The 25,141-nt window shown below is 42.9% G+C and overlaps 2 protein-coding genes across 10 annotated transcripts; one reads left to right on the forward strand and one right to left on the reverse strand.

Annotated features, from left to right (window-relative positions):
• Positions 1–24,941, forward strand: tfb1m (transcription factor B1, mitochondrial). Of its 2 annotated transcripts, none has more exons than XM_046062517.1 (8): positions 1–78; positions 1,012–1,158; positions 1,715–1,866; positions 2,090–2,198; positions 2,278–2,429; positions 2,916–3,035; positions 22,831–22,958; positions 23,921–24,941. In XM_046062517.1, exons 2-8 carry the CDS (start codon positions 1,026–1,028, stop codon positions 24,186–24,188), a joined length of 1,062 nt encoding a protein of 353 aa, XP_045918473.1. In that variant the 5' UTR covers positions 1–78; positions 1,012–1,025; the 3' UTR covers positions 24,189–24,941. The 2 variants fall into 2 exon arrangements, with proteins under 2 accessions (XP_045918473.1, XP_045918474.1); XM_046062518.1 differs by lacking the exon at positions 1–78 and adding an exon at positions 88–160.
• LOC123978903 (claudin-20) lies at positions 10,720–16,251 on the reverse strand. 8 transcript variants are annotated; one of them, XR_006827081.1, is made up of 3 exons: positions 15,366–15,762; positions 13,399–14,697; positions 10,720–11,154 (listed from the first exon to the last, which is right to left on the reverse strand). XR_006827081.1 is itself a non-coding variant. In XM_046062520.1 (3 exons), exon 3 carries the CDS (start codon positions 14,519–14,521, stop codon positions 13,793–13,795), a length of 729 nt encoding a protein of 242 aa, XP_045918476.1. In that variant the 5' UTR covers positions 14,522–14,697; positions 15,366–15,416; positions 16,084–16,251; the 3' UTR covers positions 11,302–13,792. The 8 variants fall into 8 exon arrangements, 4 of the variants coding, with proteins under 4 accessions (XP_045918476.1, XP_045918479.1, XP_045918475.1 ...); XR_006827079.1 differs by having other exon boundaries at positions 11,688–14,697; XR_006827078.1 differs by having other exon boundaries at positions 10,720–11,157; positions 11,688–14,697.
• Positions 24,942–25,141: the final 200 nt, after the last annotated feature.

Consider the following 25,141-nt stretch of genomic DNA (forward strand, 5'->3'; position numbering starts at 1 on the left):
AGCTAATTGGATATTGGAGACGTCAATTAAATGACGAATGCGGACATGTAAGGGAAGGAAAGGACACCGGTGAGAAACGTGGGTAAACTCTTATGTATTTTCAGCTCTGTATGTTTATTGTGTGTAGCCTACCCTGCATCACATCTCGGTTTTTTAGGAGGTAATGTGAAGTGCTCCGTTGAAATTCAAAGCCTTTTTTTAACACGGGCTCTTCTAAAGGCATTTGGACTAAAAGCTAGCGTTAGCTGCAAATGCTAACAACTGTGTCAGAGTGTCACAGCTCAGCGTAATGTGAAGAGTTTAAAGTGAATTGTTCGGTTTTAAATGGCTGGATTGCATGTCACCCTGACTTGCTGCTGATATATTGTTAAAATATTTTTCAGATAATTTGTACATATGTGTAACAGTGCACAAATCAGATTTGTGCTAATTTATTTGCTGCTAATTAGACTGACTGCAGTTAAAATGTTTTAATTCTCGTGTATACATGTTGTTGTCCTCTATATTGTGCCTTTATTTTGGTCATTTAGTTTTCTGTTACAACACCACTAGATGGTGCACGAGATCGTATTATAACAAACACTTCACAACAACACTGTCAGCTCTTCATTAATACCTCAGCTTTAGGCTAGGCATTGGAAATCAATCCCACGACCAGATAAAGAAGTAATTGGAATTGATAACAATTTGACAGAATAGAAAGGAAGCCATTCCGCATAGTGTGTGTTTGCAGTATTTGTGTTAAAACATTCATTTAACGCTTTTTCTTTTTCAAAGGGTTAAAAGTCCACTAAATCACTTGAAATAACAAAATAGTCAACTGTATACACATTAACTTTCAGTGTAATTCAAAAGGTCACTCCAGATTTATCATACCTTTTCATAGGTTATTAGCAATGATGCCTCAAAATGTTGCCCTTTTTAGTATTTTTAGATATTTATGCCTAAAAAACGATCCATCATAGATTCTCTCTGTGTGTGTGTGTGTGTGTGTGTGTGTGTGTTTCACAGTGTTCACCTGAACGATGGCTGCCTCAGGGAAACTGGCGTCTTTCCGCCTGCCTCCCTTGCCTACTGTGGGTGAGCTTATAAAGCTGTACAACCTGCGAGCTGAGAAACAACTGTCCCAGAACTTTCTGTTGGACTTGAGGCTCACAGGTTAGTCCGCCTCACTCTCTCTTTCTATTTCTTTCGCTTAATCTGCAGTGCACCAACACCCGCTGGCTCCTTGTCTTTGATACTATGTCTACACTGAGGGCACAATGGTGTGTTTTTGTCAGTGCACTTGTTTGCACAGCTCCACATAGCCTTGCTTCAAGGCATTGAAACCGACAGGCTTTTCTGTATGGGTGAGGGAGAGTACATCTGCTAATGTGAATGGACCGAGTCAGTTGTTTGCAGCCCTTGCAGAGCCTTAATACAATTATCAGTGATGCAGTGCGGGTCTGATCTGCTCTCTTGTCCTTGGACAAGGTGACTGTTAGATTAATGTATCTCATTGTCATCACACACCGGCAAACATTTATTGCAACATCAGACACCATTAATCTTGATTTAGATACTGAGACTCTGATGAAGACGTTCGATTGGAGAGTGTGGCGTAATTTTATATGGTGTATGAGTTGAACTAAATTAGTGCAGAATTCACAGATTGCATGCAAAAATATAATTTAAACACACACACTATTGAGTTGGTCATCCATCATCTTTTCAGACAAAATAGTGCGCCAGGCAGGCAGTTTGAGGGATGCCTATGTGTGCGAGGTGGGTCCTGGTCCTGGCGGTCTCACCCGCTCCATCCTCAATGCTGGGGCGGCGGACCTGCTTGTGGTGGAGAAAGATACGCGCTTCATCCCAGGGCTGAAGGTAAACTGAGCAGTCGCAGTGATACTGCCTTATGCACAATGTTATCAAGGCCGTTAGGTCATTGAGCAGAAACCTCCACCTGTCAGTTGCAGGAGACCAGTTAATCAATTTTCAAATTTTATAGCATCGTTGGCCACCTGCAGAGTGACTGATGATTATTTAGTTTTTCTGAACACCTTTTCATTTTTCACCATTTAATGTCGTATCACATCCTTTTCCACAGCTGTTGTCTGAGGCAGCACCAGGGAGGTTGAGGATCGTCCACGGTGACATTCTCACGTACAGAATGGACCGAGGATTCCCAATAAATATCTCCAAGGCATGGGAGGAAGGTGAGAATATTAAATTTACACGGTGGTCACGTGTAGTAAATCCGTGGAGCTTAAATGTGTACCCGCCGTGGCTCCACAGATCCACCCAACCTTCACATCATAGGGAATCTCCCATTCAACGTCTCAACCCACCTCATCATTAAGTGGCTGGAGAACATGGCCAACAGAACAGGGCCCTTCATCTACGGACGCACCCGACTCACACTCACTTTCCAGAAAGAGGTCGCAGAGGTGGGTGAACACTGCAGCGTGTTTCAGTTTTCAAGGTGTATATTTGTCAGGATCAGTCATGTAAAACCTGTGTTATACCTTTTTAAATTGTGTTTTTAAAACTGAAATTTAACAAATCTTAAATACCATTTTTAATATGAAATCTACACATAGATTTATATTGCTCTTTTGCTGTGCAATCAACGCTGTATGAAAATATTTTGTGGTGAATGGCTTCTTTTATTGTTATTATGAAATATTGATTTCTAGATCCATAATTAATCATAATAAATAAAGAAAATCTTTTCATCATTTAGGCCAGTCAAATCATTCAGAGCGGGATTGAAAAAAACATCATTAGGATACACATAAATACTCCAGTTTTCAATCTTTATGTAATATGCTTACCAGACATGTTCGGTTACGACTAAAACCAACATTACATGACCTGAACACTTAACCTGGTCATGATGAATACACATTGTAGTAATTGTCCTCTCCACCCAGAGGTTGACGGCCAGCACAGGCAGCAAACAGAGGAGCCGTCTGTCCGTTATGGCTCAGTATCTGTGCACAGTCCACAACTGCTTCACCATCCCAGGACGGGCCTTCGTTCCTAAACCAGAGGTAGGATTTAACTTAGATAATACTTAACATCTCTAGATTTAATACTGCTGTGTCACATCAAGACAAGCAGTCAGGCAGTGTGTTAGAGTGTATTTCTCAAAATGAAATACTTTCATAATTTTGTTTCCGGGGACCAATGTTGTTAACCAGACAATCAGACTGGGCTTTTGTTCGACATGTAGGGAGACCTTTACATTTAACTTAATGCTGGCTTTTGCCATGAACTGAAAAGAGCTATACTATTACTGTCTGTTCCAGATCTTCCTTCTTGTTTGCCCACATATTCAAATTTCACAGTTCTTAACCTACTATAGGATAACAGTGGGATCTCCTATTCTTTGCTCCTCGCCTGGGCCCCTGGCCCCCGTCTGCCACCCTCGGCATGTCTCCAGCTTTCATTCCTCCCTCACTTTTCTCGCTTTAAGGCTTCATTAAGACTGTGTTGAATCAGTGTTGTCTCTGTTCTGTCTTTGGACCCTTTCTGGGTTGTAATGATGCCTGGTGGGTATTTGAGATGTGGCACGATCACACTGCACTTTGTAATGAGGGCCTAGTTCTTTTTTGGGACCAATTTCTCTCTGTGTGTCTGTCAGCCAATGTGCGTATATCAGTGGTGAAAGAAAGCCGTTCACTCTTACATAACATTTGAATGCGGGGGGCGGGGGGGCGGGGGGGAGGTATTTTCGGGGTAAGGATTTATAGTAGGACTAGGGGCACATAAAAAAAATAAAATAAAATAAATAAATGTACTGCTTTAAAATGCGAAATATCACTGTTGGTTAACGGACGGCTCCGCTGAGAGATACTTTAGGATTACAGACACACAACTCTTGAAAGACACAGGAGCTCTCTTACATCTTTGTACAAATTAAACCATGTTTTTCTTTTCCTGAATTAAAGGAAAGGTGTTAGGTAGATGTCAGAGACGGACTGTTGGTCCCTTGAAGATGTCGTGGCTCTTTAGGAGACCCACTGTTGGTAAATATTTAATCTCCTGTGTGGAGTAAAATGCAGCAGAGTGAATGAGACCAGTGCTGATTGTTCATTCTCTTAGAAGAGATGGCTCCCAATGATTATTTTATCAAACTCAGCTGCCTTTCTGTGCTTTTTAAAAAAATTTTATCTTATTTTGTGTTTATGTCAAAGTAGCTTAATGGATTTCAGCATGCTTGCCTGTGCTGTGAATGTGTGTGCATGTTAGCGTGCATGTATGTATAAATGTGAACACAGTGGACTCTGCATGTGTGTGCATGCACTGCAGAACTGCAGATGAATCACTGCCTCCCACATGCCCACACACAGACCATCTATCCCCGCTAAATGTTTTAATGGCCACTTGGTCCAACTGAGATCATTAGGACAGATGATGATGACTGTTTGATGAGCAGGCCTCGTGCAGCTGGTGTCCTATAAAAGATCAAAGAGCACATAGTGTATCTTAATGCTATCATACTCTCTGTATTGTGCAGGCCCCTTTTTACTAGTATGTCATGTAGTATAATTCATAAAAAGCACTATGGCCCTGCATTGTTTACTGGTGCACACCAGAGTAATTACGCAGAATTGCATGAACAATAAAAATGTCCTGACTGATTTACGGGAAGACATCAAAGGCTGGCAGGAGGAGTGATTGAGGTTGGGACAAGCAGGAATTTAGACTTCTAGCTAAAGCAGTGATGTGTCTATTAAACTGACCTGTATATTGTCTGAATGCATAAAGTGATATAGAGAATACAAAAAAATATTTTCATAGGATAAGTTGTAATGGATACTGTACTGGGAGTTGGTAATGTACACTGCTTACAGTACTTCTGTGAAAAAGCAGAAGCAACTTATATAAATGATGATGACAAAATACGCCTTTTGTGGGCAGAAGTTAATTATAATGGGTGAGTAACACTGTCAAATATCAAATGTCTCTCTGTCTTAGGGCTGAACAATTAATCTGATTTTATCAAAATTGCAAAATGGCCTACTGCAATTTTATAATCGCAGGAGGCGCTATATTTGTTAAAGGCGAAATAGGCTATGTGGAAAAATACCATTTTAAATTAAATATTGTAGTGCTGCAGAGATGTCCTGGCCTACATGTCATATTCTACAGACTTAAGAAAACATCTTTGTTTGGTACAAATCCCCTCAAAAGTCATACCATAAACATTTTAATGGTTTTTTTTGTGAAAATGACAGTAACTATGTAAAAATGTTCATTCTTCATCAATCAAAATAATTGCTATTAAAAATTATTTTTAATTGTTCAGCACTGCTCCCTATGTATCCCTCTCTTTCTGTCTGTCTTTCAGTTACTGTGACTGTGCCTCATACCTATAGCCAGTAATCGGTTCAGCGATCTAATTGTTGGTATTATCTCGTTCCCACTGAAGCTTCGGGATTAATGAAAAGGAATTTCTTCAAACTGAAGCACAACTGGGCCTTTTTCTTTTCTTTGTCATGTCTGAACCTGACGCTCTCGGTCCTGCCATGAGCGAGTGAGCCATGACCGTCCTGGAGCAGGTCCGCTCGGTCATGTGTAGATATTACTGAGTATATCTGTGAAAACCAAACGTCACTGGTCAGTCAGTCAGAGATTCCAGATTCCCTCCCCCGACATCACCATTTGTGACTATAGTAGATAAAACGGGTAGCAGCCGGTGCGATACACATATGGCAATTAGTAGAGTGTGAAAAACATCTGAAGTGGTTCAGTGCTGTGTAATCAAACAAACAGTGAGTCACAGAGAAAGGAATGAACAGACTGAACCTTTCAAAATAACCACGATGAGAAAATAGCTTCAGTTAAAGGGTTGATTGGCAGGTTGATTTGAACCTATAGGGGCTGACCAGTGCAGGCTAAAGGGATAATGAGAAGGGAAATGTTGAATCCATTTTACATTAGCAGCTGCTGGCGCCCATATTGACGCGGGGTGGGCAGATAGGCTCTTATCCTCGCTGTTTAATCTGTCTGTCTTGTTCTTCTCGCCCCCGGACTGCACCTCTCTTGTGTCACATTGAGTGACTGAGATTGTCCTTGAAGGTTTCTGAGAGCGGCGATTGGCTGCTGAGATGGTGTTTCCCCAGGCTCAGAGTGCCCTAGGTTTGTCCTGCTGCAGATCACACCTGCCTCCCTTTCCTTATTACTCTCCCCCTGTTAATTCTCACATAGACAGACAGATTGGGGGATCTTTAAATTGCTTCTCTCATTCACACAGCTGTACATATAGCTGAAAGATCTCTTTAAGGAGGTAAACTAAGAATAGAAACTGCCTTTCATTGAACACGCTTCTAATTTATATTCTGGTCAGGGGTCAAGGAGTGCACGCTGCCATAAAGCACCTGCATCTTCAACACGGACCTCTAGTCATCTAGTTAATGTTCACTGCCTCTTCACGTAGAACAGTGGTTCTCGACCTAGGATTTGGGCCCCTCCAAAGGGTCACCAGCTAAATCTGAAGGGTCGTGAGATGATTAATGAAAGAGAAAGGCAAATCTGTTTTCATTTTCTTGTCAAGAACTTATCAACAACTCAAAGACATCTGAGAAATCACAAGGGGCCACAACTAGATACTGTGTTTTTTTTAAGGGTGACTTGCTTCTCTCTCTTCCTTGGCAGAACATGATTAAAACCCACTTCTGTCCATCACAGGCAGGTCCATAAGTTGTGCAATAGACGCTGCATCACGAGCAACGTGCTGTTGCTTCTTTAGAGCTCCTACAGAGCTCTGCGTCTCGCTAACAACTGTGTTATTCATTAGAAAAAATGCATTGAGAAGGGAGAAGTGGGAGATGGAAATACTGAATGTTTGAGCTGGGAAAAAATGGAAATAGAAGATGAGTTAGAGAATGGGGAAAGTGGAAAAGGGAGTGATAACTAGGTGGGGGAAGACAATAAACAAGACGGATGGAGAGGAAACATTGGAAAGCCACTGACTAAAACCGCGATGAGACAAAAGGAATATAACTGGGGGATTGAGTCTAAGAGAATAAGGAAGAAAATTAAACGGTATATGGTCTGGATGTGCTGTGTGGAATGAAACAAAAGCTGAAAAACCGATATCAGAACAACAGCAAAGCTTCCTCGAAGTGAGTACAGAGCACTAGACAGAGATCGATCTGAGCGGAAAGTGAGGCGTACCTCCAGCAGATGGTTGTCCGGGCCAGTCGTCAGGCCGCTCTGAGTAATGGCAGCATCAGCCATCACCCACCAACTAAGTGAGCCTCACAGGAGGAGAGCCCTACAGATGTTCGCCTTGTACACAGCCGCCGACCAGAAGCACAGGACAGATGAGCAGAGCCTAAATGAAATTTGTTGATGCTGCATTGAATACCCATTATAGTTGTCAGGGAGAGTTTGGACTTGCGTATACAAAGCCACAGATATTAGTTCACTTTTGCATTTAAAAAAGTGATATATTATATATATTTTTTTTTTCTTTTTTCATGTTTAAGTTGTCATCAGCTGTTTCAAGTAGCAAAGTAATGATGTCCTTTTGAATTCAGAGGGTGTTCCAGTGTTGTGTGACCCACCTCAGTCCCTTGTAATGCAGTGGCTGGCTCACTGATGATGGATAATCTTCTCTGACCTGAAGGGGCCCAGCTCGCTCACCTCAACAGCAAGAGTGAGAATCGGCTCAGGGGCGGGGGGTGGGGGGCTGCACTGCTTTCTCACTTCCCGCCCCACATTCTACCGCCACACAATTCATCCAGGCCTATTCCTATCTCAAAAACGGGGTCAAGCACGGTATCAAGAGTATCGGGGGGGGGGGGCGTTATTTCAATAACTCGTGCCAGCGTGCTAAACGCCTGAAGGCTTGGTCTCAATACATCACCGACCCAAGGTAAAGAAAAGCTAAAAATACCCTCCCCCTCTCTCCTTAAACAAAATGCAGAGGTTGGCAGAGTTGGTGTGTGAACCTCTCCAGAGATCTTTTGCTCCTCCTACCAACAAACTGTGCTGCCTTCGCTCAGAGTCAGCGCTTGGAGTTTAGCAAATTCAGCTCTGTTTAGTTAGTGAGAATATGCAGGTATTTTGAGGAGTAATGCTAAAACCTCTGGCTACATACCAAGGAAAGAAGGTCAGCTCCAAATAAGTAAATCGCTAGCGGTGCTATGATACACAGATAACTAATGAAGTCAGTGGGAGGAAAAAAGCCCCACCACAATGGGAGGCATCCATCTATAAGCTATTAACTTGAAGGGTTATTTGAACGCTGTAATTTTAAATTTCATGCACTGTGATTTCATGACTTTATTTCAGGCTTTTTAGAGGAAATGAAGGTGCAGGTTGGATTTAGTGGGTGTGTTGATGAGGTTTAGTAAAAAACAAAAAAATAATGGTCAGGGTTCAATTTTTGTTTCTGCTAAAACTGACAGTTGCATAGATCATTCTCCTTTATTGTGTTTCTGTGCACTCACTAATACTCTGCAGTCTTCTGTAAAACAATCATCTCTGCTGTAATTGTTTTCGTCAAGTGAGATATGGATTGCAAGAAAACCCGAGGTGTCCCCACCTTTTCAACCATTTAGCCTCCCTCGCCTTCAGCTTACAGAGTCCTCCCAGCCACGGGCCCCACCCCGTGCTTGCAGCTAAAATATTAAAGGGCCTCCTTTGAACTGTCAGATTGTATTGTTTTCCTACAAGCGCTCCTTTTGTCATCTCCCCCAGCTTTTACTGCTTTTCTCAGCAGTTAACTGCTCAGCCAAGGTCGTTGCAATTATTCCCCAGCCTCACATGGGCATTGGGACCAGAGGAGAGCAGCTCCAACAGAGGAAGGTCGTTCTCCCGCAGCGTTGATGGCCGCGTTATATCTCCAATATGAACCTTCATGACCATAACAGCTGTCTGAAACAAAGAGCTGCACATTAAGTATGGTGACATACTAGAGCGATTTAGGTGCTCACTGAGCGATGGCATGACAGCTCCTTAACACGCTCTATCTGTCTTGCTCTCCGTGTCTACCAGCATGAATGGTGGAGCACATTAACGCTATTTGTGTGCAGCCATCACCTCATTGTCTTCCTCACTCCTTTTTTTTTTTTTTTTTCTGCGGTTGAACTTTTGGAAAAGACTATTTGCTGTTCAAAGAAGGTCAGTGAAATAAAATGATCTGTGAAATTTGACATGGCAGGGATGTTCAAAGAAAAGCCTGACGCATGATTAACCCCTGCCTGCAAATCGACAGGCGCTTACCTTCCCTCGTCTCAGCTCACAATCCAGATCTGTCATAGCGGTAACTCAGGGTGAAAGCCTTTGATGGAAAATGTAGGTTAAATACACAGAGGAGCAGATCTTATTAGCGTTTCCCCACAAGAGGGGTAACTATTTGATCTGCATTCTTGTTGCATAACCAAGAGGAGTGGAAGACTAAAAGAGGGAGAGACTTGAATAATCCATGTTTGTTTCAGGAAAGCACATTCTCAGTCGGTGTTGACGAGGCTCCAATCGGCTGTAATGAGAGCCCAGATTCTCTCAGAAATAAACTATTTAATGAGTGCTCTTCCGCGATGTATAGGCTATATGCCACAGATATTATAGTTAAGAACATACTGTACAGTCTGATATGAAACGAGTTCTGCTCAAGGCTAGAGACATCTTCATGCATGAAGTTGTACAAGTTTCGGTGATTCGGAACAGACGTTGTGGTTTTAGCATTTATGTTTAAGGTTTTTTTGTTTGTTTTTTTTTTTACATTCCTATATGGGCCCCAGCAGCTGCTAATTTTATGAAACACATTTGCAGAATGGCATGTTTGTTTCACAATTTGTCTTTCTTATAAGTAATATTCTGTTGTTGATGCATTTGCATGTGTTCAGTTTCTTAATTTTAATGGATTAAAGCCTAAGTTTTTGAGTTTAAAATGTTTGAATAACAATATATAAGCCAATATTTTTGACATAAACATAACATAAATAGGTTTGATAGGAGTCAATTGAATTTAATTATTGAAAAAAGAATCTATAATATTTTCATTATCGATAAATCTGTCTAATATTTTATTGATGTATAATTTAGAAAATGTCAGAAAATGTCCATCACAATTTCCTAAAGCTCAAAGCGATGTAATCAAATTTCTTGGTTTTTTTTTTTTTTTACCCTAAAAGGTACTCAATTTACAATCATGTAAGATTTTTAAAAAAGCAGTGAATCCTCACATTGAAGTAGCTGGAACCAATGAATGATTGGTATTTTTGCCCAAAAAATTATTTTTAATATTGAATCGATTCTCAAAATAGTGTCAATTCACGAATTGGTGCATCGACTATTTGTTTCAGCTCTACTTCTTAGTGCTCTCTGGTGAACAAACTATTTAATGCAGACACTGTTTCTAAATGACCGTATTAACATATTTTCTGTACAGCCGTTTGTTACTTATCAGCCGGTATATACAGGATCTGGAATAAGCTAATATCTGCTCGTGCAAATATCGAGTAAGGGCTGATTGGAATAGGGTGGATGTGGTATTAAAGGAATAATTCCTTTTTAAACCCATTTGCTTATGGATGCATATTGTAGTTGGATTGATACTGCTGTATTCCCGGGTGCTGCGTATGAGCAGCCTGCCTGCCTACACTCTGCACAGCCTGTACTATCCATCAGTCTGGAGATTTGGCAGGATGATAAATGCTATCTCCATCCTTGTCAGCCGCACACATAAAAGCACACAACAGACTACATGCAGTAGGCATGTTGCTTTCACAAAATAGTTTTATTGGTAAAAAATAGAACTACTCGCACAAGCACATTGAGACAACTGTATCAGAACTTGTGAACTGTTCATCATCACAAATATGCTCTGGCAAAGTAAGAAGTGCTAAAGCATCCACAAAAATAAGCTGCAATTATCAAAATGATAACTGAATGTATTGGTACAGTATAAGCAGAAGAGTTGTAACTCTTTAGACTTTTAGGACCTAGTCACTTTGCACTCTGGCCATTTATAAGCTGATGAAATTGCGTGCTGATGATCAAGCTGCACAGTAACAAAAAAAGAGAAATCTCTAGCTCCCGTTTCCCTGCTGAATCCTATCAGACAGAAATCGCTCCCTCATTTCCCAGAGTGCCAGTTGTTTATGTATTTGTTCTGGTCCTGGACGCTTGGAATGCTCAGCCATTTGAAAGAAACTGCTGTCAAGTAAAGTAACACAAGCAAAGGTGCATCAAGTAGTCTTCTTATAAAGAAGATATGGTATGAACATGATATTGTATGTTGTATAGAAACAATCTGAGGGAATCCTGATCCCCCAAAACAAACACCTTTAACAGCCTAGATACTTGTGTACAGTTGTTACAGACAGTTGTTTTTTTTTTTTTTCATTTAGAAAATACCACACTTGTGTCTTTCCAATGAAACACTCATGCCAAGTGAAGTCTTGCTGTGCTTTGGGAAATGAGGAATAAAGAGGATTTAGAATAACCCTCAAAAGCTGCACTGGACTGTACACAAGCATCTAGTTGACTTGAGACTTAGTCTGGCAGAACAAATCACAAATCCATAAAACATTTGCTAATGTATAATTCATGTACAAACAACGCGATAAAAAAATAAACAGAAAGAACTCCAGACAGTATTAAAACGTGTCATCATGAGACAATTTGGCACATTCTCGAAACACATAACGTGTCAGTATTAGTTGATGACATGGCACATTCTTTACCTTGTTTATTGCATTGTTTATGGTGCCTGGGCAGTGAGTTATTGTCAGGAGGCCAGTTATGTCGGCTATAGGCTGTGCTGGGCAACCTGACTAAGTCAGAGTGGGGTAGAAACCTGGCCCTCGAGGGCTGCCAGGGCCGGCAGTGGTGCCCACAGAGATGCCCATGGCGTGCTGACAGCAGCCTGCAGGTGGCGAGCTGGGCTTAGCCATCTGCTCTCCCCCAGGAAGCTGCATGTTTATGAGAGAGAAGGAGAGAATGTGCAGTTCTATACATCAATGCCAAGGCCTGTCTCAAGCAGGAAAAACAATACTGCTCCAATATCTTTCCTTCGTTAAAAAGTAGACACACTCAGGAACATGACTGTGTGAAAGCGTTAACATTGCTGCGGAAATGAGAGTAGGACCATGCTTTCAACATGCATCAGCTTTCTCTGGTTAGTGATCACATCCATGTGACATGTGACACAAGCAGAACAGGGTGAGTGTGGGAGGAAAAAAGAGGAATGGTGACACAGTCAAGTGGCTGCAATTTAAGACACGGAGACCGTCTGCAGGTGCAGACTGGTAGCATACGCTGACTCACTTGGAAAACAAGTCACATATGGAGAATGACTCAAACCTTTTTTTGCAGATACCCAGTCCACCATGACTCAAGAAGCTTGTCCTTGTCTGCTTGTTTATTTTTTTGCCTCGCTGCCACTGCACCATTAAACATCGGTTCATCCCTATGGGACTACTTGCATGCTATAGACACCATAGCAAAAAAAGCATTTTCCAAAACCTCTGACCACGTAACAGGGATGCTGCCTCATGTCACTGGCTAATAAAGAGGATTAGTGAGAGCACTGTGAGCCGAGGCTCTGATTAAAGCTTCTGGCTGGAGAAAAAGACCCCCCCCTCTAAACAATTACAAATCACTGACTGACATGCACATACCCCCAGACAATAAAGATGTTCGAAATCCAAATTCTGTTACCATGGTAGTGTGGAGGAGGATGACAGGAGTGAAAAGCACATGCAAAAAGCCGGCGAGTGTTTACTATGCACACAAAGACACACAAGAGCATGAGTAAGTGTGTGGGTGTGCATGTCTGAAGGCGTGCAGGAATGGGTAGATGGTTTGGGACGGGTAGCTGTCATTTACAGGTAGTATGGTTTTGTCTGGATGGAAATAGAAAAGCAGCACATCAGATAGTCCACTCGTCTAAAGGACTGAATCTCTTTCCGTTAATTTCTCTCCATCTCTCTCATCTTTCCACCTGCAGAGCGAGAAGCAGGCAACTGTTTGTCTGCATTTTCTGTCTCAAATCCAGCCCAGCAGCCCACATCTACTCCTCCTGACAGTCCTCTTTGAACAGTTACAGCAGGGTAATGTTTCTACATCTTTTCAGGCACAGGCATTGTGTGGCTATGTCTCAGTCTTCTACCAGGCATTCCTCTGTATTAATACACAGACAGGCTCCACACAGCATGCTTTAGAGGCAAAAATATCAACATCATTCTAGTAGCTAACAAAAATATTACCATTTATTTCAATCAATTCCACGTAGCATTCTAGTGGATAAGTATACGTAAAACTACAATGGCTTGCTATGAAAGGGTTTCCACCTACTACTCTCAGGTGTTATATTGCCTATTTTGTCAATTTGGAGGTTACCAAACGATTGTAAATAGCAGCTAAATGATTGCTTTTTTTTCTTTCAATTCAAACCTTTGGCGATGGGGAAAAAATCTACACGGAAGCCTTCCTTATTTGCTTAATCCATTCCCCAGGGAACTCTTTCTGTGATTTACTGATGAAGGATGTCTGCGTTTAGTAAGCGGCTTGCTTCGATGCTGCAGCACCTTATCCCGGCTCCTTACACATTCACACTGTTTGTTCCAAGGCGCTGTTTAGGGAATACCTCCACTGCTTGTGCTTGCAAAACAGAAAAAGGGAGAAGCGCAAGATAGAGGAGAAGGGAAAATGAATTCAAAGTTGTTGCCCTCCTTTCTCATTTTTTCTCCACCTCCATCTGGATTAGAGCCTAGTGTGTAGCATAAGCCGTGATGGTTTCCCCTCAGGCTTGTCTCACTTTAGCCGTAGCATAAACAGCGCTGCTTTATTACACATAGTCCTGCAGGCTGTAGCCAGTCTTATTGTCTAACGGGGAGAGAGAGCAGTACTGGTGCTGGAGCTCCTGCTGCTGGAGCAGCTGTTGCTGCTGCTGCTGCTGGAGCAGCAATTTGTCAGGGGGAGGGAGCAGGACCATGTCCTGGGGGCCATGCCTCTTCCCCGAGCAGGACATACAGAAGATGGACCCCCCCATGAAGAGGAATCCTGCCGAAACAAAGGCCACGTACACGGCACCCCCAGGCTCAAACTTATTGCTCTCGGGCACACTGGAGTCCAGGAAGTTGGTGATGACCTCGTTGGTGAACCAGGAAGCAGGCACCAGACACAGAAAGCCTGCAGCGACAAAGCAGCCACCACTGGCGATCGCAGCATGCCGCTTAGAGCGCCGTCCTCCTCCCCATCGTGTGCATTTTAGTCCCAGGGATGCAAGGCAGAGGCCCATGGCAGCTAGTACGCAGCAAAGCACCATAGTGGTGCGGGCAGTCTGCAAGTACGCAGGTAGTGAAAGCACCGAATACTTAAGCGTGCAACTGAACATGCCTGTGCTGTACCATGTGCAGTCCATCCATAGACCCTGCATCTGGGAAATCGCTGTGATGATGTTGGAGCCCACATCTGCGCTGACCTTCCAGTTGGGCAGCAGAGTGGCCACCATGGCACCCATGATGCCCAACAGCGCAAGGACAAATCCAAATATCTGCATGCCCGTGGATGCCATGCTCCTTGTACAAGTTGATGCTGCTGCCGCCTCAGCCCTTGTCCTCGCCAGGCAGCATTCACCCAGCGCCAGCCGGGCTCGTCGACCCCACTGCCCAGCCGCCTCTCTCCCCTCCCTTGGTGGTGTACCGGGTGCCAGTCAAATCCCCAGTTCCTCAGCTCTGCGGCTCCACTGGACTGGAGGAGAGAGACGCAAATGAGAAATTGAACTGAGTGGGTCCCCTCGTGCTCCCTCCTTCTTTCTCCCCTCATTCACCTCACACAAGCAAAAGACTTTCCTGGCTGGGAACAAAGGGCAGCATGAAGCACAAGCGGCAAGCGTTGGCTCTGGCAGACTATACAGTAGGTAAGCAAAACACTGGGGGCTGTTGTGCATGTATGCATTTTCTATGCGCTGCCTTCTCCTTTTCCGGAGCCCCAGAGAGCTGTTATTGGAGAGGGAGAAACGAGTTTGTGGTATTTGAAATGCTCAATAGCTATGTGGACTTAAAGCTGCAGTGCCCTCACCCCACTCATATACTGTATATTCTAACACTTTGATTTCAGTGTTGTTTACCTAATAAATTGAGCATACCTTTTTAGCATTTACATAGCGGTATCTTATCTGGTAAAATACTGATTTATTCAATATAGTCAGCAGCTAAAATTAAACTTTGTGAATGTATCAGTTCTTTTTTTTATTACTATTTTGTCGGATTTCCTAGCAGGCGCATTATGGTCTTTCTCATCGAAATAATTAGGTCGTTCCAGCTGTGAATTAATAATCTCGAAGCTCAAATGATTTGCTGTTGTTTTTTTATGATCCAAGGAAGAAAAAGAAAAGCGATGTTGAAATAATCCCTTACCCCGGCTGGTGCAGAGCTGGAGCTGGCGCGTCACGTTGTTCGCAGTGGTTCCTGTAAACACACACAGTCACACATTGAAAGCCAGTGAGCTGCTGAGGGGGCGCGGAGGAGAATTCAGCCCGGACCACCGATCCATTCAAGCCGTCCATTTCCTTAGCAACAGTGCATCAGAGGGCATCCCAGCTCCACAGACCACACAGGCTTTGCCGGAGCCTGAGAGAAATAACCGTAGCGCTCTGTCTCTCTCTCTCTCTCTCTCCCCCTCTCCCTCCTCGCCGGGTTAAAGTGTGTGTATGTGTGCTGGAGAAAAGCAGTCTCTGCCTCACAACAACAACTTTGTAAACGGCTAAACCTCACTGTACTGCTCCCGACTGCTACTGTACTAACCGTCCCCTCCTCCTATCATGACAACAACCAACGTGCGAACCGTTATTCAAACTAACGGATTAACGTTACTCCTTTTAAAAACGCTTTTTAGAAATACTGAACCCTGAGTAACTCTATATTAGGTTCTTATTTCTCGTGGTCTCAATCTGTAAAACATGATTTACCTTTTATAAAATCTGAATTATTCCAGCGTGAATAATAACATTTATGCTAGCCAAAAAATTAACCTAACGTTAGTAGGCGTTAGCTTAATTCGTTTGCTGTGTTGACGTTAGTTGTCATGTAACTTAATTAATTTCACCCAAACTACAAAAAACATTTTCTCACTTACCTCTAGAAGTGTCTGTGCTTAAAGCTTTGGTTTTATTTGCCACTCCAGTGGAGGTCATTTGTTCACTCTCCATCACTGGGAACTGTTTATCGGAACCACTTAACTTACCCCCCAAAGAAATATTTCCTATGCCAGTTATCTACCAGGTTGGGATATAGCTAAATTTGAACTATTTCACTTTTTTTTTTTTTACTTTTACTGTACTTTATTTTTTTTACTATTATTAACCACTCTCTATCTCCACATTCAGCTCATAATAAAACTAAATTGAAATTGTTAAAATGTTACTGTTTCTATAGTGCATCCTAAAGACTGCCTAGTAGCCTATATTTAGGCTAGCTGTGAATATTTATTTATCTGAAGAATAGATTTTTCTGAAAACGGTTAATGTCTAAAATGTAGTGTCGTTGCATCTTCCGATGTCAAAAAACTAAACTAAAAAGAATGGCTGCATTTATCACTTAACATAATAGGAATGCATGAGGTTTTGCAGAGTGGTATGTATTTCTCAGAAATTGGTAACTTAGTTGGCTGTTTACTCTGGATGGAGAAAACTCCCCTTGCTGTGTCAACTAACAAATTAAAATGAAATCCATCCCATTCCTGCATTGAGCTTCTCAGTAATCATAATGCAATACTCCTGTTGTTAAAAGATAAGAAATGGCAAAGATGCGAAATCTAGATAAGAATTCCATCCTCCAAAGCCCCACAACACAACTGCGAAGGGTAATCTAATTAAGACAAGAAAGATCCGCTATCTTTATGACCATATGAGCTGGTCAGACTTGTGTTCTACAAAGCTTTGTTTGTTTATGTGTTGGTCCAGAGGCCAGAGGAGCATGTGTGTACCCCTCATGCCAAAACTGACCCTCCCTTGGGCACCATCTTCATCAGGCATCAGTCAGCAGGAGCCTAAAACTCACAGCTGCTACCCCGCTGTTGCCTGTCTTTCCTTTCTGTAGAGGGCATACAACAAGGGGGGGAGTGCCTAGGATGGCCTTGATTCATGAATGACAAAAAGGACAAAATGAGAGAGGAGGGGGAAAAAATCAGACAGGACTAATAGGCCTGATACCTTTTGGAAACGCAGATGTGTCGTGCTATTATTTTGCTGAATAGGCAAATCAGCAAAAACAAGACAGCTGTGGGAAATTATTTTGCCTGTCCCCCCTACTTACAGTACAACGACCAGGCATTGACCACAGTGACGGGTAGCCGTTACGTGTAGACAGGTTGGTAGCAATTGATTTGTTTAGCTATTGATCTGTTTGTTTAATATGACCCAGTGCTCTTTCTCCAGCCACCATGTTTTTCCTGTAAATTACCCTTAAAAGACCCTTTAAATGAGATCTGGCCAGCATGCAGGGATAGTGCAAACCACATTACCTGTGTGATGTTGGCGTCGACCTTCAACACTACATTCTCAGAGCTCCTTGCGGGATACCACTGCAGCAGGACATTTTCCAGTTTTCCTCATGCTACAGTATTGTGTGTGTGTGTGTGTGACCTGTCTGCTTGTAACCGATGAGATCCTAAGTGCTGATGCTGGTGTTGTTCTGTGGGGAGTTAGATAAATAAATAAATATATATTATTGACGAAGTGGATAAAAGCGGAGAAAAGATGGAAGGAGAGAAAAGCAAAACGCGGTTAACATACAGCCAGTGAGTGCCGATGTGTGATGCCGTGAGGTGTGAAGATATTGCGGGCTATTATAAGCTGGGTCCCCTTTATTTTATCACCTCACAGCAGAGCTCTCTAGCCTTTCTGCAGCGTAGCCCTGGGGCACAGCTGGACCAGCCACGCTCCCTTTTGCCCACATGAGGGGCTTTTATCGTTCAATTTGCATTTTACTCTTTTATGTCCTCCCTTGCGTAATTGGTTTTCGTGCTCATCATCTTGCAAAGACGGTTTGTTCACAGCCAGTGATGCAAGGTGTCATGTGATAGCTGTGATGTCGCTGTCAATGCAATCTTGTTGTGGAGCAGGGCCCAGGTCCAGCTTCACCGTACATAATACGTGTAAACCTGTCCAAGGCAAAACACTTGCGACATGTTGCAAAGAATTACCAACATTGGCTTGATTAATGAGTCTCTTCGGCTTACTCTATTAACACTCCAAAGTGAACAATGGGGAATGGCATTTAGGCCTTTTTAAATATTCCATCCAGTACTATTTTTCCCATGTCAGCCTGATTTGCTGTTCCGCTGGTTCAGTAAATTTCACATTTTTTGGGCAAAGTTCATGCTCTTCTGTAACGACAGCGTCTCTCCAAGTTGCTGTTCTTGTCAAAGAGCAGGACTACAGTCTTGAATGTCCTGTGTGCATGCCATAGGCGATTTCATGGGAAGTGAGCAGGGATGCCTGCACAGGAAGCCAAAGCCCTTTCTCCCCAAACCCCTCAAGCTACATCAGCCTTATATATCCACAGCATTGACTGCTGCCTTCTCCTCTCTGAGAGGCTGTCTCCCTCCACTGATGTAATGGAGGTTGTCTTCTCAAGGTATTGTCATGATTAATGCAGCTCTTCCCCCTTTGGTTGCAGGAGCTCTGGGAGCTTTTCTCTCTCATGTTCCCTGGCTGTATATAGCTTTCTTCCATCCCCCTGCCCTTTCTCAGAACCTGCCATTATGTAAGCGCAAGTGTTGGTGGTTCAGGTAGCACATTGACTGGTGCCCCAGGGCCCCTGCCATCTCATCTTGGTTACGCTTAGAGGGACATGACAAATTACTGCTCGCACGCCACTAGGCAAGAACTGACCAAGAAAGAGACATCAGAAGTGGGAACGGGCAACGAGGAGCCTGAGAACCACAGGGCATAGCTGGACTAATAGAGTTCCCTGCTGAGCTTTGGGAAGGTCACACGCATGGAATATGGTATGTTAGTATAAATGTGAGACCACTGTACTCAGGTGGGTCAGAAAATGTCTTGAGGTGCGGACAAAAGCAGACATGTGACTTTCAGATAGCGATCTCTCATATTTTGCCCTTTTCAAACGCTCTGCCAGGGGAATGTGCAGTAAAATATATTCTTTTGACATTAGAAATACAAGGTGTTTGTTTCGTTCAGAGGGGAAGAAGCAGGTTCAAAGTCTATATAATGCATAGACTTTGATCCAAATTGAATTAGTCGAATTGAGAGAATCAGAGCAACAGGGCTTTAGGGGCCAAATTAGTGGCTCAAGTGTGCTCAAGCCTACAAGAAATGATTTACCATCAGAGCATTTCCAGTCTCTGCTTTGTATGAATGATCCTTACTTTACACCCATGTAAAGAAAAGGGGAGAGCAGTGAGAGATAGGAGAACCTGAGCGAGGGAGGGGATATTAACGTTGTCAGATAGGGCCAATAAGTCAGTCTGCTAGCCCACTTCAGAATCTCTCAGCAGATGCAAAGTATATTAGGGGTTTTGGGGGAAGGGAGGGGGCTGAAGGCATGTTCATAGCACCTCAGTGGAGGGCCCAGGTGATGGCGCGTGATTTAAGATGGAGTTTCCTTGCATGTTGAGGTTATCAGGGGAAGGATTAATGGCAGGGAGCAGGATATATTCCAGTGTTGCCTACCTAGTGAAGCTGTGTAGCAAGGCCATAAATAAATCATAGCAGCAAAGTGACTTGGACAAGCTGATGGCTGAAATGCTGCTGCCTGTATAGTCCCAATATCGACTTTTCCCCTTGCTCCTCTCTTAAATCATGAAGTGTGGAATATAAATGGCCTAATTATTCCAGTAGAGAGTGAAATTAAAGGCATTCCTTTTTATTGCTTCTTCGTAACAGATGGCAGTCTGATCTTGCATCACCAAAGCACTGATAGAAGCGTCTCACAATCCAGATATAAAATCCTGACCAAAATCCTTACATGTTGATGTGACAGGTGGAGGAATTGATTCTCATGATGCGAGCCAAACCACCCAGTTCTCAATGTTCTTGACAACACCTGCCATAAGGCCTTTGTATTTAAAGTGCATCATCTGAACTAAAAGGCTTAAGAGTACGGTATTAATAATAGACTTATCAAGAAGAAGCCAAGGCCATTACTGACACTACAAATAAACCACAAAGTCATCATTCAACATTGGACTATGTTAAACATGGTAACAATCCACATTAAAATTAAACATGAGATTTACAGTACATGCACTCACAACTCATAACATCCTTCCTTTCTTCTTCCCATGTCGACCAACATCGAACGCCGAGCCCAGGAATATGAAGCTTTCTCTGCACTATTATTGCACCTAGCCTTCAGGGCTGTTGAGACAATGAGTCTCCCCCGCTGCCGTCCCATTAAATGCCACTGCGGCAGGAGGCTCGGCTGCAGCCAGGCATCTCTGGACTACATAGGGATCTATAGATCTGATAAGAGATAGTGCTGCGGTTTACAAGTGCTGTAGAGTACTACCTCAGTTGTTGAATATAAACAACTCATTAGAAGTCCTTGGACCACATTAGTTCTCCTCCCCTAATTATCGACACCAGCCCCTAGCCCAGGAACACAAAAGGCAGCTGTAAATGGGAGTGAGTCATGCAATCTAGAAATACGTTTGAGGATGCACAAGGAGCTTCGCAGGGCATATTGCCTGAGCTGAATTAGATGTCTTTTTTATTTTACCTCTGTATGTATTTGTATGAGTAAGAGAGGGAGCATGTCTGTGGGTATGTGTTGTTTTGGTTTTTTTGCATGCTTGACTTGCCTTTAAATATTATGTTAACATGCTGTGTAACATTCCCTTTCTTGAACCTACATGCTTCCTTTCTTTGGAACTTGTGTATCATCGTTTACATACCTGTCTTCTCTGTCTTCTCAGCTTGTATATCTCTTAAAAAAAAAAAAAAAAAAAAAAGACATCCTTATTCCACTTTCAGATTGCAAATAATGTTCCGTTCAGATGGACATGCGAGCTATATGAAGAGACTCAATTTTAAAAGCACTACAAGCTAAAAAGTAGTTAAGGGCAATGAAATTATTAAGACTAACTGCTTGTTTTTCCTCAAAACCCATTGTCAGTCTGCTCTGCCTGAGTACAGTCCCCCTCAGTGTACCATTGGTCCACACACACTAGAGTATCTATCTGATTGTGCAGTAGCCCCTTAAGTTATAACTCGCAGGACTGAACGGCATCATGTGAAAGATGATGGCCTTTTTTGTGCTGCAGACACACAGATACAGAGATTCAGAAATAGTCTTTTAATGTATTTTGGTTCTTTTGATCCCATTATGGCATTCAGAAGATGAAGAGAGCAGATAACCCTTTAAAAGGAAAACAAGCATTAGAGTGGAGAGAGAGACAGAACTTGTGGATGTATGTGCTTGAAAGTTAAAGAGGGTGATCTGAGAGCAAGAGTTAGGCACAATTACTTCAGCAGTGTGTCATGTCAGCTTAGGGCTGACACAGGAGGGATTGGGATACAGCAGCTAGTGAAGAACTGGAGCTGAGGTTACAACTACCTCCACTGGACCTCTACTGTAGTTCAGTTCAGTGATTCCCAACCAGGGGTGACAGCTAGTTTCTGGGGGTATGTGGAAAGATCATAGGGTAGCTCAACTTATTTGAATAAAAACTGAACTTATGTTTTGAATAAGAGTCTTTTCCACATATTGAGTCAGCTGTGACACCGAACACGTGTTGACACAGCGCGTGTATAAAAACTAGCTAGCAAGCAAGCAGAGGGGTTATCTTATACAGTTAAACTGTTAGTTGAAATGAATGCATAAAAGTTTGAAATAGTTAGCTAAAAGTAATGCATGCATAGTTAAAATAGAGAGCTGAAATGAATAAATTGACAGTTGAAGAAGCTAAAAAAAACCCCAATGAAAAGACAGTTGAAATAGTTAGCTAAACATAATGGCCACATTTATGTAGCGCTTTTATCCAAAGTACTTGAAAAAAATTTTGCCGCTCATTTATGCACACACTCGCGCACCGATGGCAGCGAGCTACCATGCAGGGTGCTGGCCTGACCATCGAGAGCAACTAAACTCACCCGAGGACACTTCCACGTGTGAACAGGAGGTGGTGGGCATCGAACTGCCAACCCTTTGATCGGTGGATGACCACCTCCTGAGCCACAGCTGATCCCCATAATGCAATTATGGTTGAAATAGATAGCTAAAAGTAATGAATAAATGGTGAAGTAACTAATACTTTAAAAGCTATTATACTATATAAAAATATACTATTATTTCATTCTTAGGAGTTGAAAGCCAGTAAAGAGAATTAGTCAGAGCACCTGTGTCCCATTAGTCTCCCATAAAGCAGGACGTGAGCTCTGTGGCTACCTAATGAACCCATCACTAGGTCCACATCATGCACCATTGGTTTCACGCTCAGTGGAAAGGGTTGAGCCGGATGGACAAGGACATTTGGATGAAGATAAGAGTACTACAGTAAGTCCGGCTCGTAGGTATTAAGAAACTCTGTGGTGATGCAGCGACAGGAAGAGAGACAGGAAAGAAAGAGAGAGGCTCAGTTTCTATGGTCCATCGCACAGGTGTTACTGTGGCAACTGGATCTGGCTCGCCAGCCAGCCATGCTGTGTCATCTTATTTTCTGCCTTTTCTCTTTTCTTTTATCCCAGTGTGTTGATCTCTCTACCCCTCTCTCCCTCTTTTTGTCTAGCTTTGTATCTCTCCCACCATTTGTCAGGCGACCTTTCTCTCCAGCATTTTGCATTCTCCTATTGCCTCACACTGACCTGCTGCTTCTCACCACTTCTTTTCTCCATTCCCATGGCTGTATGTTTGTGTGTAGGTGGACGTGGGAGTGGTGCACTTCACCCCTCTGGTTCAGCCTCAGATCCAGCAGCCCTTCAAGCTCGTGGAGAAAGTCATCAGGAACGTTTTCCAGTTCCGCAGGAAGCACTGCCATAAAGGAGTAGAGTAAGCACCATTATGCAACTGTCTTTCCTCTCTCTGTCTCTCTCTTTCACTTTTTTATCTTGTCTCATCCTCATATATCCTTTTGTACATACATTTTTCATTCTGTTTTCTCTGCGTCTTCATCTCATCATTAATTGGAATGTTTTTTGACATTCGTTTCTTTGTCACACACCACTCTGACAAAGACAGAACTTTGAAGGCTTTCTGTAACTAAAGTCTGAACATCAGAGCACACACGGAGCTCTAGTCTGTTCTAAACCACTGGCAACAAATCCACACGCCTACATGCATGTGCACGCTGCCCATCACCCCCGTGCCTGTTAGGAAAGCGTATGCAGGCCCGGATAACAAAAGAACACTGGCTGTGCGAAAGAGAGCAGTAATTATGAGTCATTGAGGTGGCATAGGAAGACGAGGCAGCATATTTTATGTAATGGCAGTGGGTTGGCGGCAGTGGCACCAAATTGGAGAGGAGGCACCAGCGCTGAAGCACCTAGAAAGCATCTGCACTGTGGAGTGTGTGGAATTGGCTATTGCTTACCAACCTGCAGAGAAAGAAATACAGAAAAAAACATCTTCGGCAGGCAAATGACTTTTAAAAATAAATGGCTACCTTTTGCGTATTGAATATTCCGAGAGCTTTTCAGGATGAGAGCCATTAAAAATTGGACATTAAAATTATTTGGTGTTTGTGTGAGGTTTGTGTCTGTATCTATCCTTTTGACTATAGAGCACGGCAGTGGAACAAATGAACAATTCATGAGCAGTTCATTCCATTGTGTGTTTTCAATTAACTTCACAGATTTGAAATAATTGCTGAGGGATAATTTCCTTCTGTTTGAACTTTAAAAGCCATTAAACTTGCATGATCATTAAGATATCAAAGCGACCTGAGACCTGTAAGAATCTGTGCTTATCAAGTACTGTATCATATCTTCCCTTTTTCTCTCACCCCTCCCCAGAAAGTTGTTCCCTGAGGCGTGTCGTGTTGAGCTGACACAGGAGATGATGCAGAAGGCAGATGTGGACCCTACGCTACGCCCGCCAGAACTCACCATACCGCAGATCAGGGCTTTAGCGGATGCCTATGCTCATCTCTGCACCCATGAACCCACTCTCCTCAGCTATGAGTTCAGGGAGGAGCTCAGACTGAAGTATATCGCCAAGCAAAGGAACAAACCAGTGGACGAGCCAACCAGCACACCACCAAGGCCTCAACAACCCTGCTGAAAAACAACAGGCACGGAAACCAAGAGAAGCCCACTAATAGCTTCTCTTACAACAGGAAAACAACAGACTCCTCTTAGCCTTGACATTTCCACCTGGCATATGCATGTATTTTTAAAATGTTTTTCTCCCTGCACCCAGGAAGCAATAGGTGACTTGGTATACATGAAATCCTGGGACAGGGACAATACCTACAAGGCATATAAAGATCCTGGCTGGGTTGGATCAGCTCCAAGACCTTGTTCCAGGATGGGAGAACTCAAAGCAGAGTTATGTGTTCTTTAAGCTCTTTAAGATTGAGTATCTCTTTATGTCCCAATTCTTCCCTCAGATCCAACTTGCATAACACCTTTTCCTGTGAGACCTGAAAGAAATGTCAGTGTTTTCAGGCAGCACTATATCCAGGCCCATTTTTGCCTTCCACGATGTACTGTATTGCTTAGTCATTTGGGAGATGGAGCTTAAAGGGAGGAAGAAAGTGGTGGGAATTTGTCACCTCCAGAAAGAGCTTTTTTGTATTAAAGGAAGAGGAATCCACTGTCAATCCCTGTATTTAAAAAAATAAATAAAACACAATAGGCAAATGAGCCAAATTAATCACATCTAACCATTGACTTTTAAAAAAATGTTAGTGGAGGCACCGATGTCACACACGTGTTACATTTCTTGTACAGAATACAGCAATGAAGTCATGTATGTTAAACACATCCTGGTGTTGTTCTTTAAGGTTTTATGTCAATAAAAGTGTTACACGTTTGAAATATTCTTCTTTGAATGCTATCACTAACAGAACGTGGCAGGGGCTGGTGCCTGCCAGGGTGACAGATGGTATGCTAAGGTTGACTTGCCAGAGGGAGAATTCACTCAGTTTTGATGATTGGTGGCAGTTAATCTCCAACCACAATCAGGGCTTCATCAGATCTACATGGCAGGTTAGGTATGCCATGTTGGCAGCC

This window comes from Micropterus dolomieu, linkage group LG11 (genome assembly GCF_021292245.1).
Source record: "Micropterus dolomieu isolate WLL.071019.BEF.003 ecotype Adirondacks linkage group LG11, ASM2129224v1, whole genome shotgun sequence".
NCBI lineage: Eukaryota > Metazoa > Chordata > Actinopteri > Centrarchiformes > Centrarchidae > Micropterus > Micropterus dolomieu.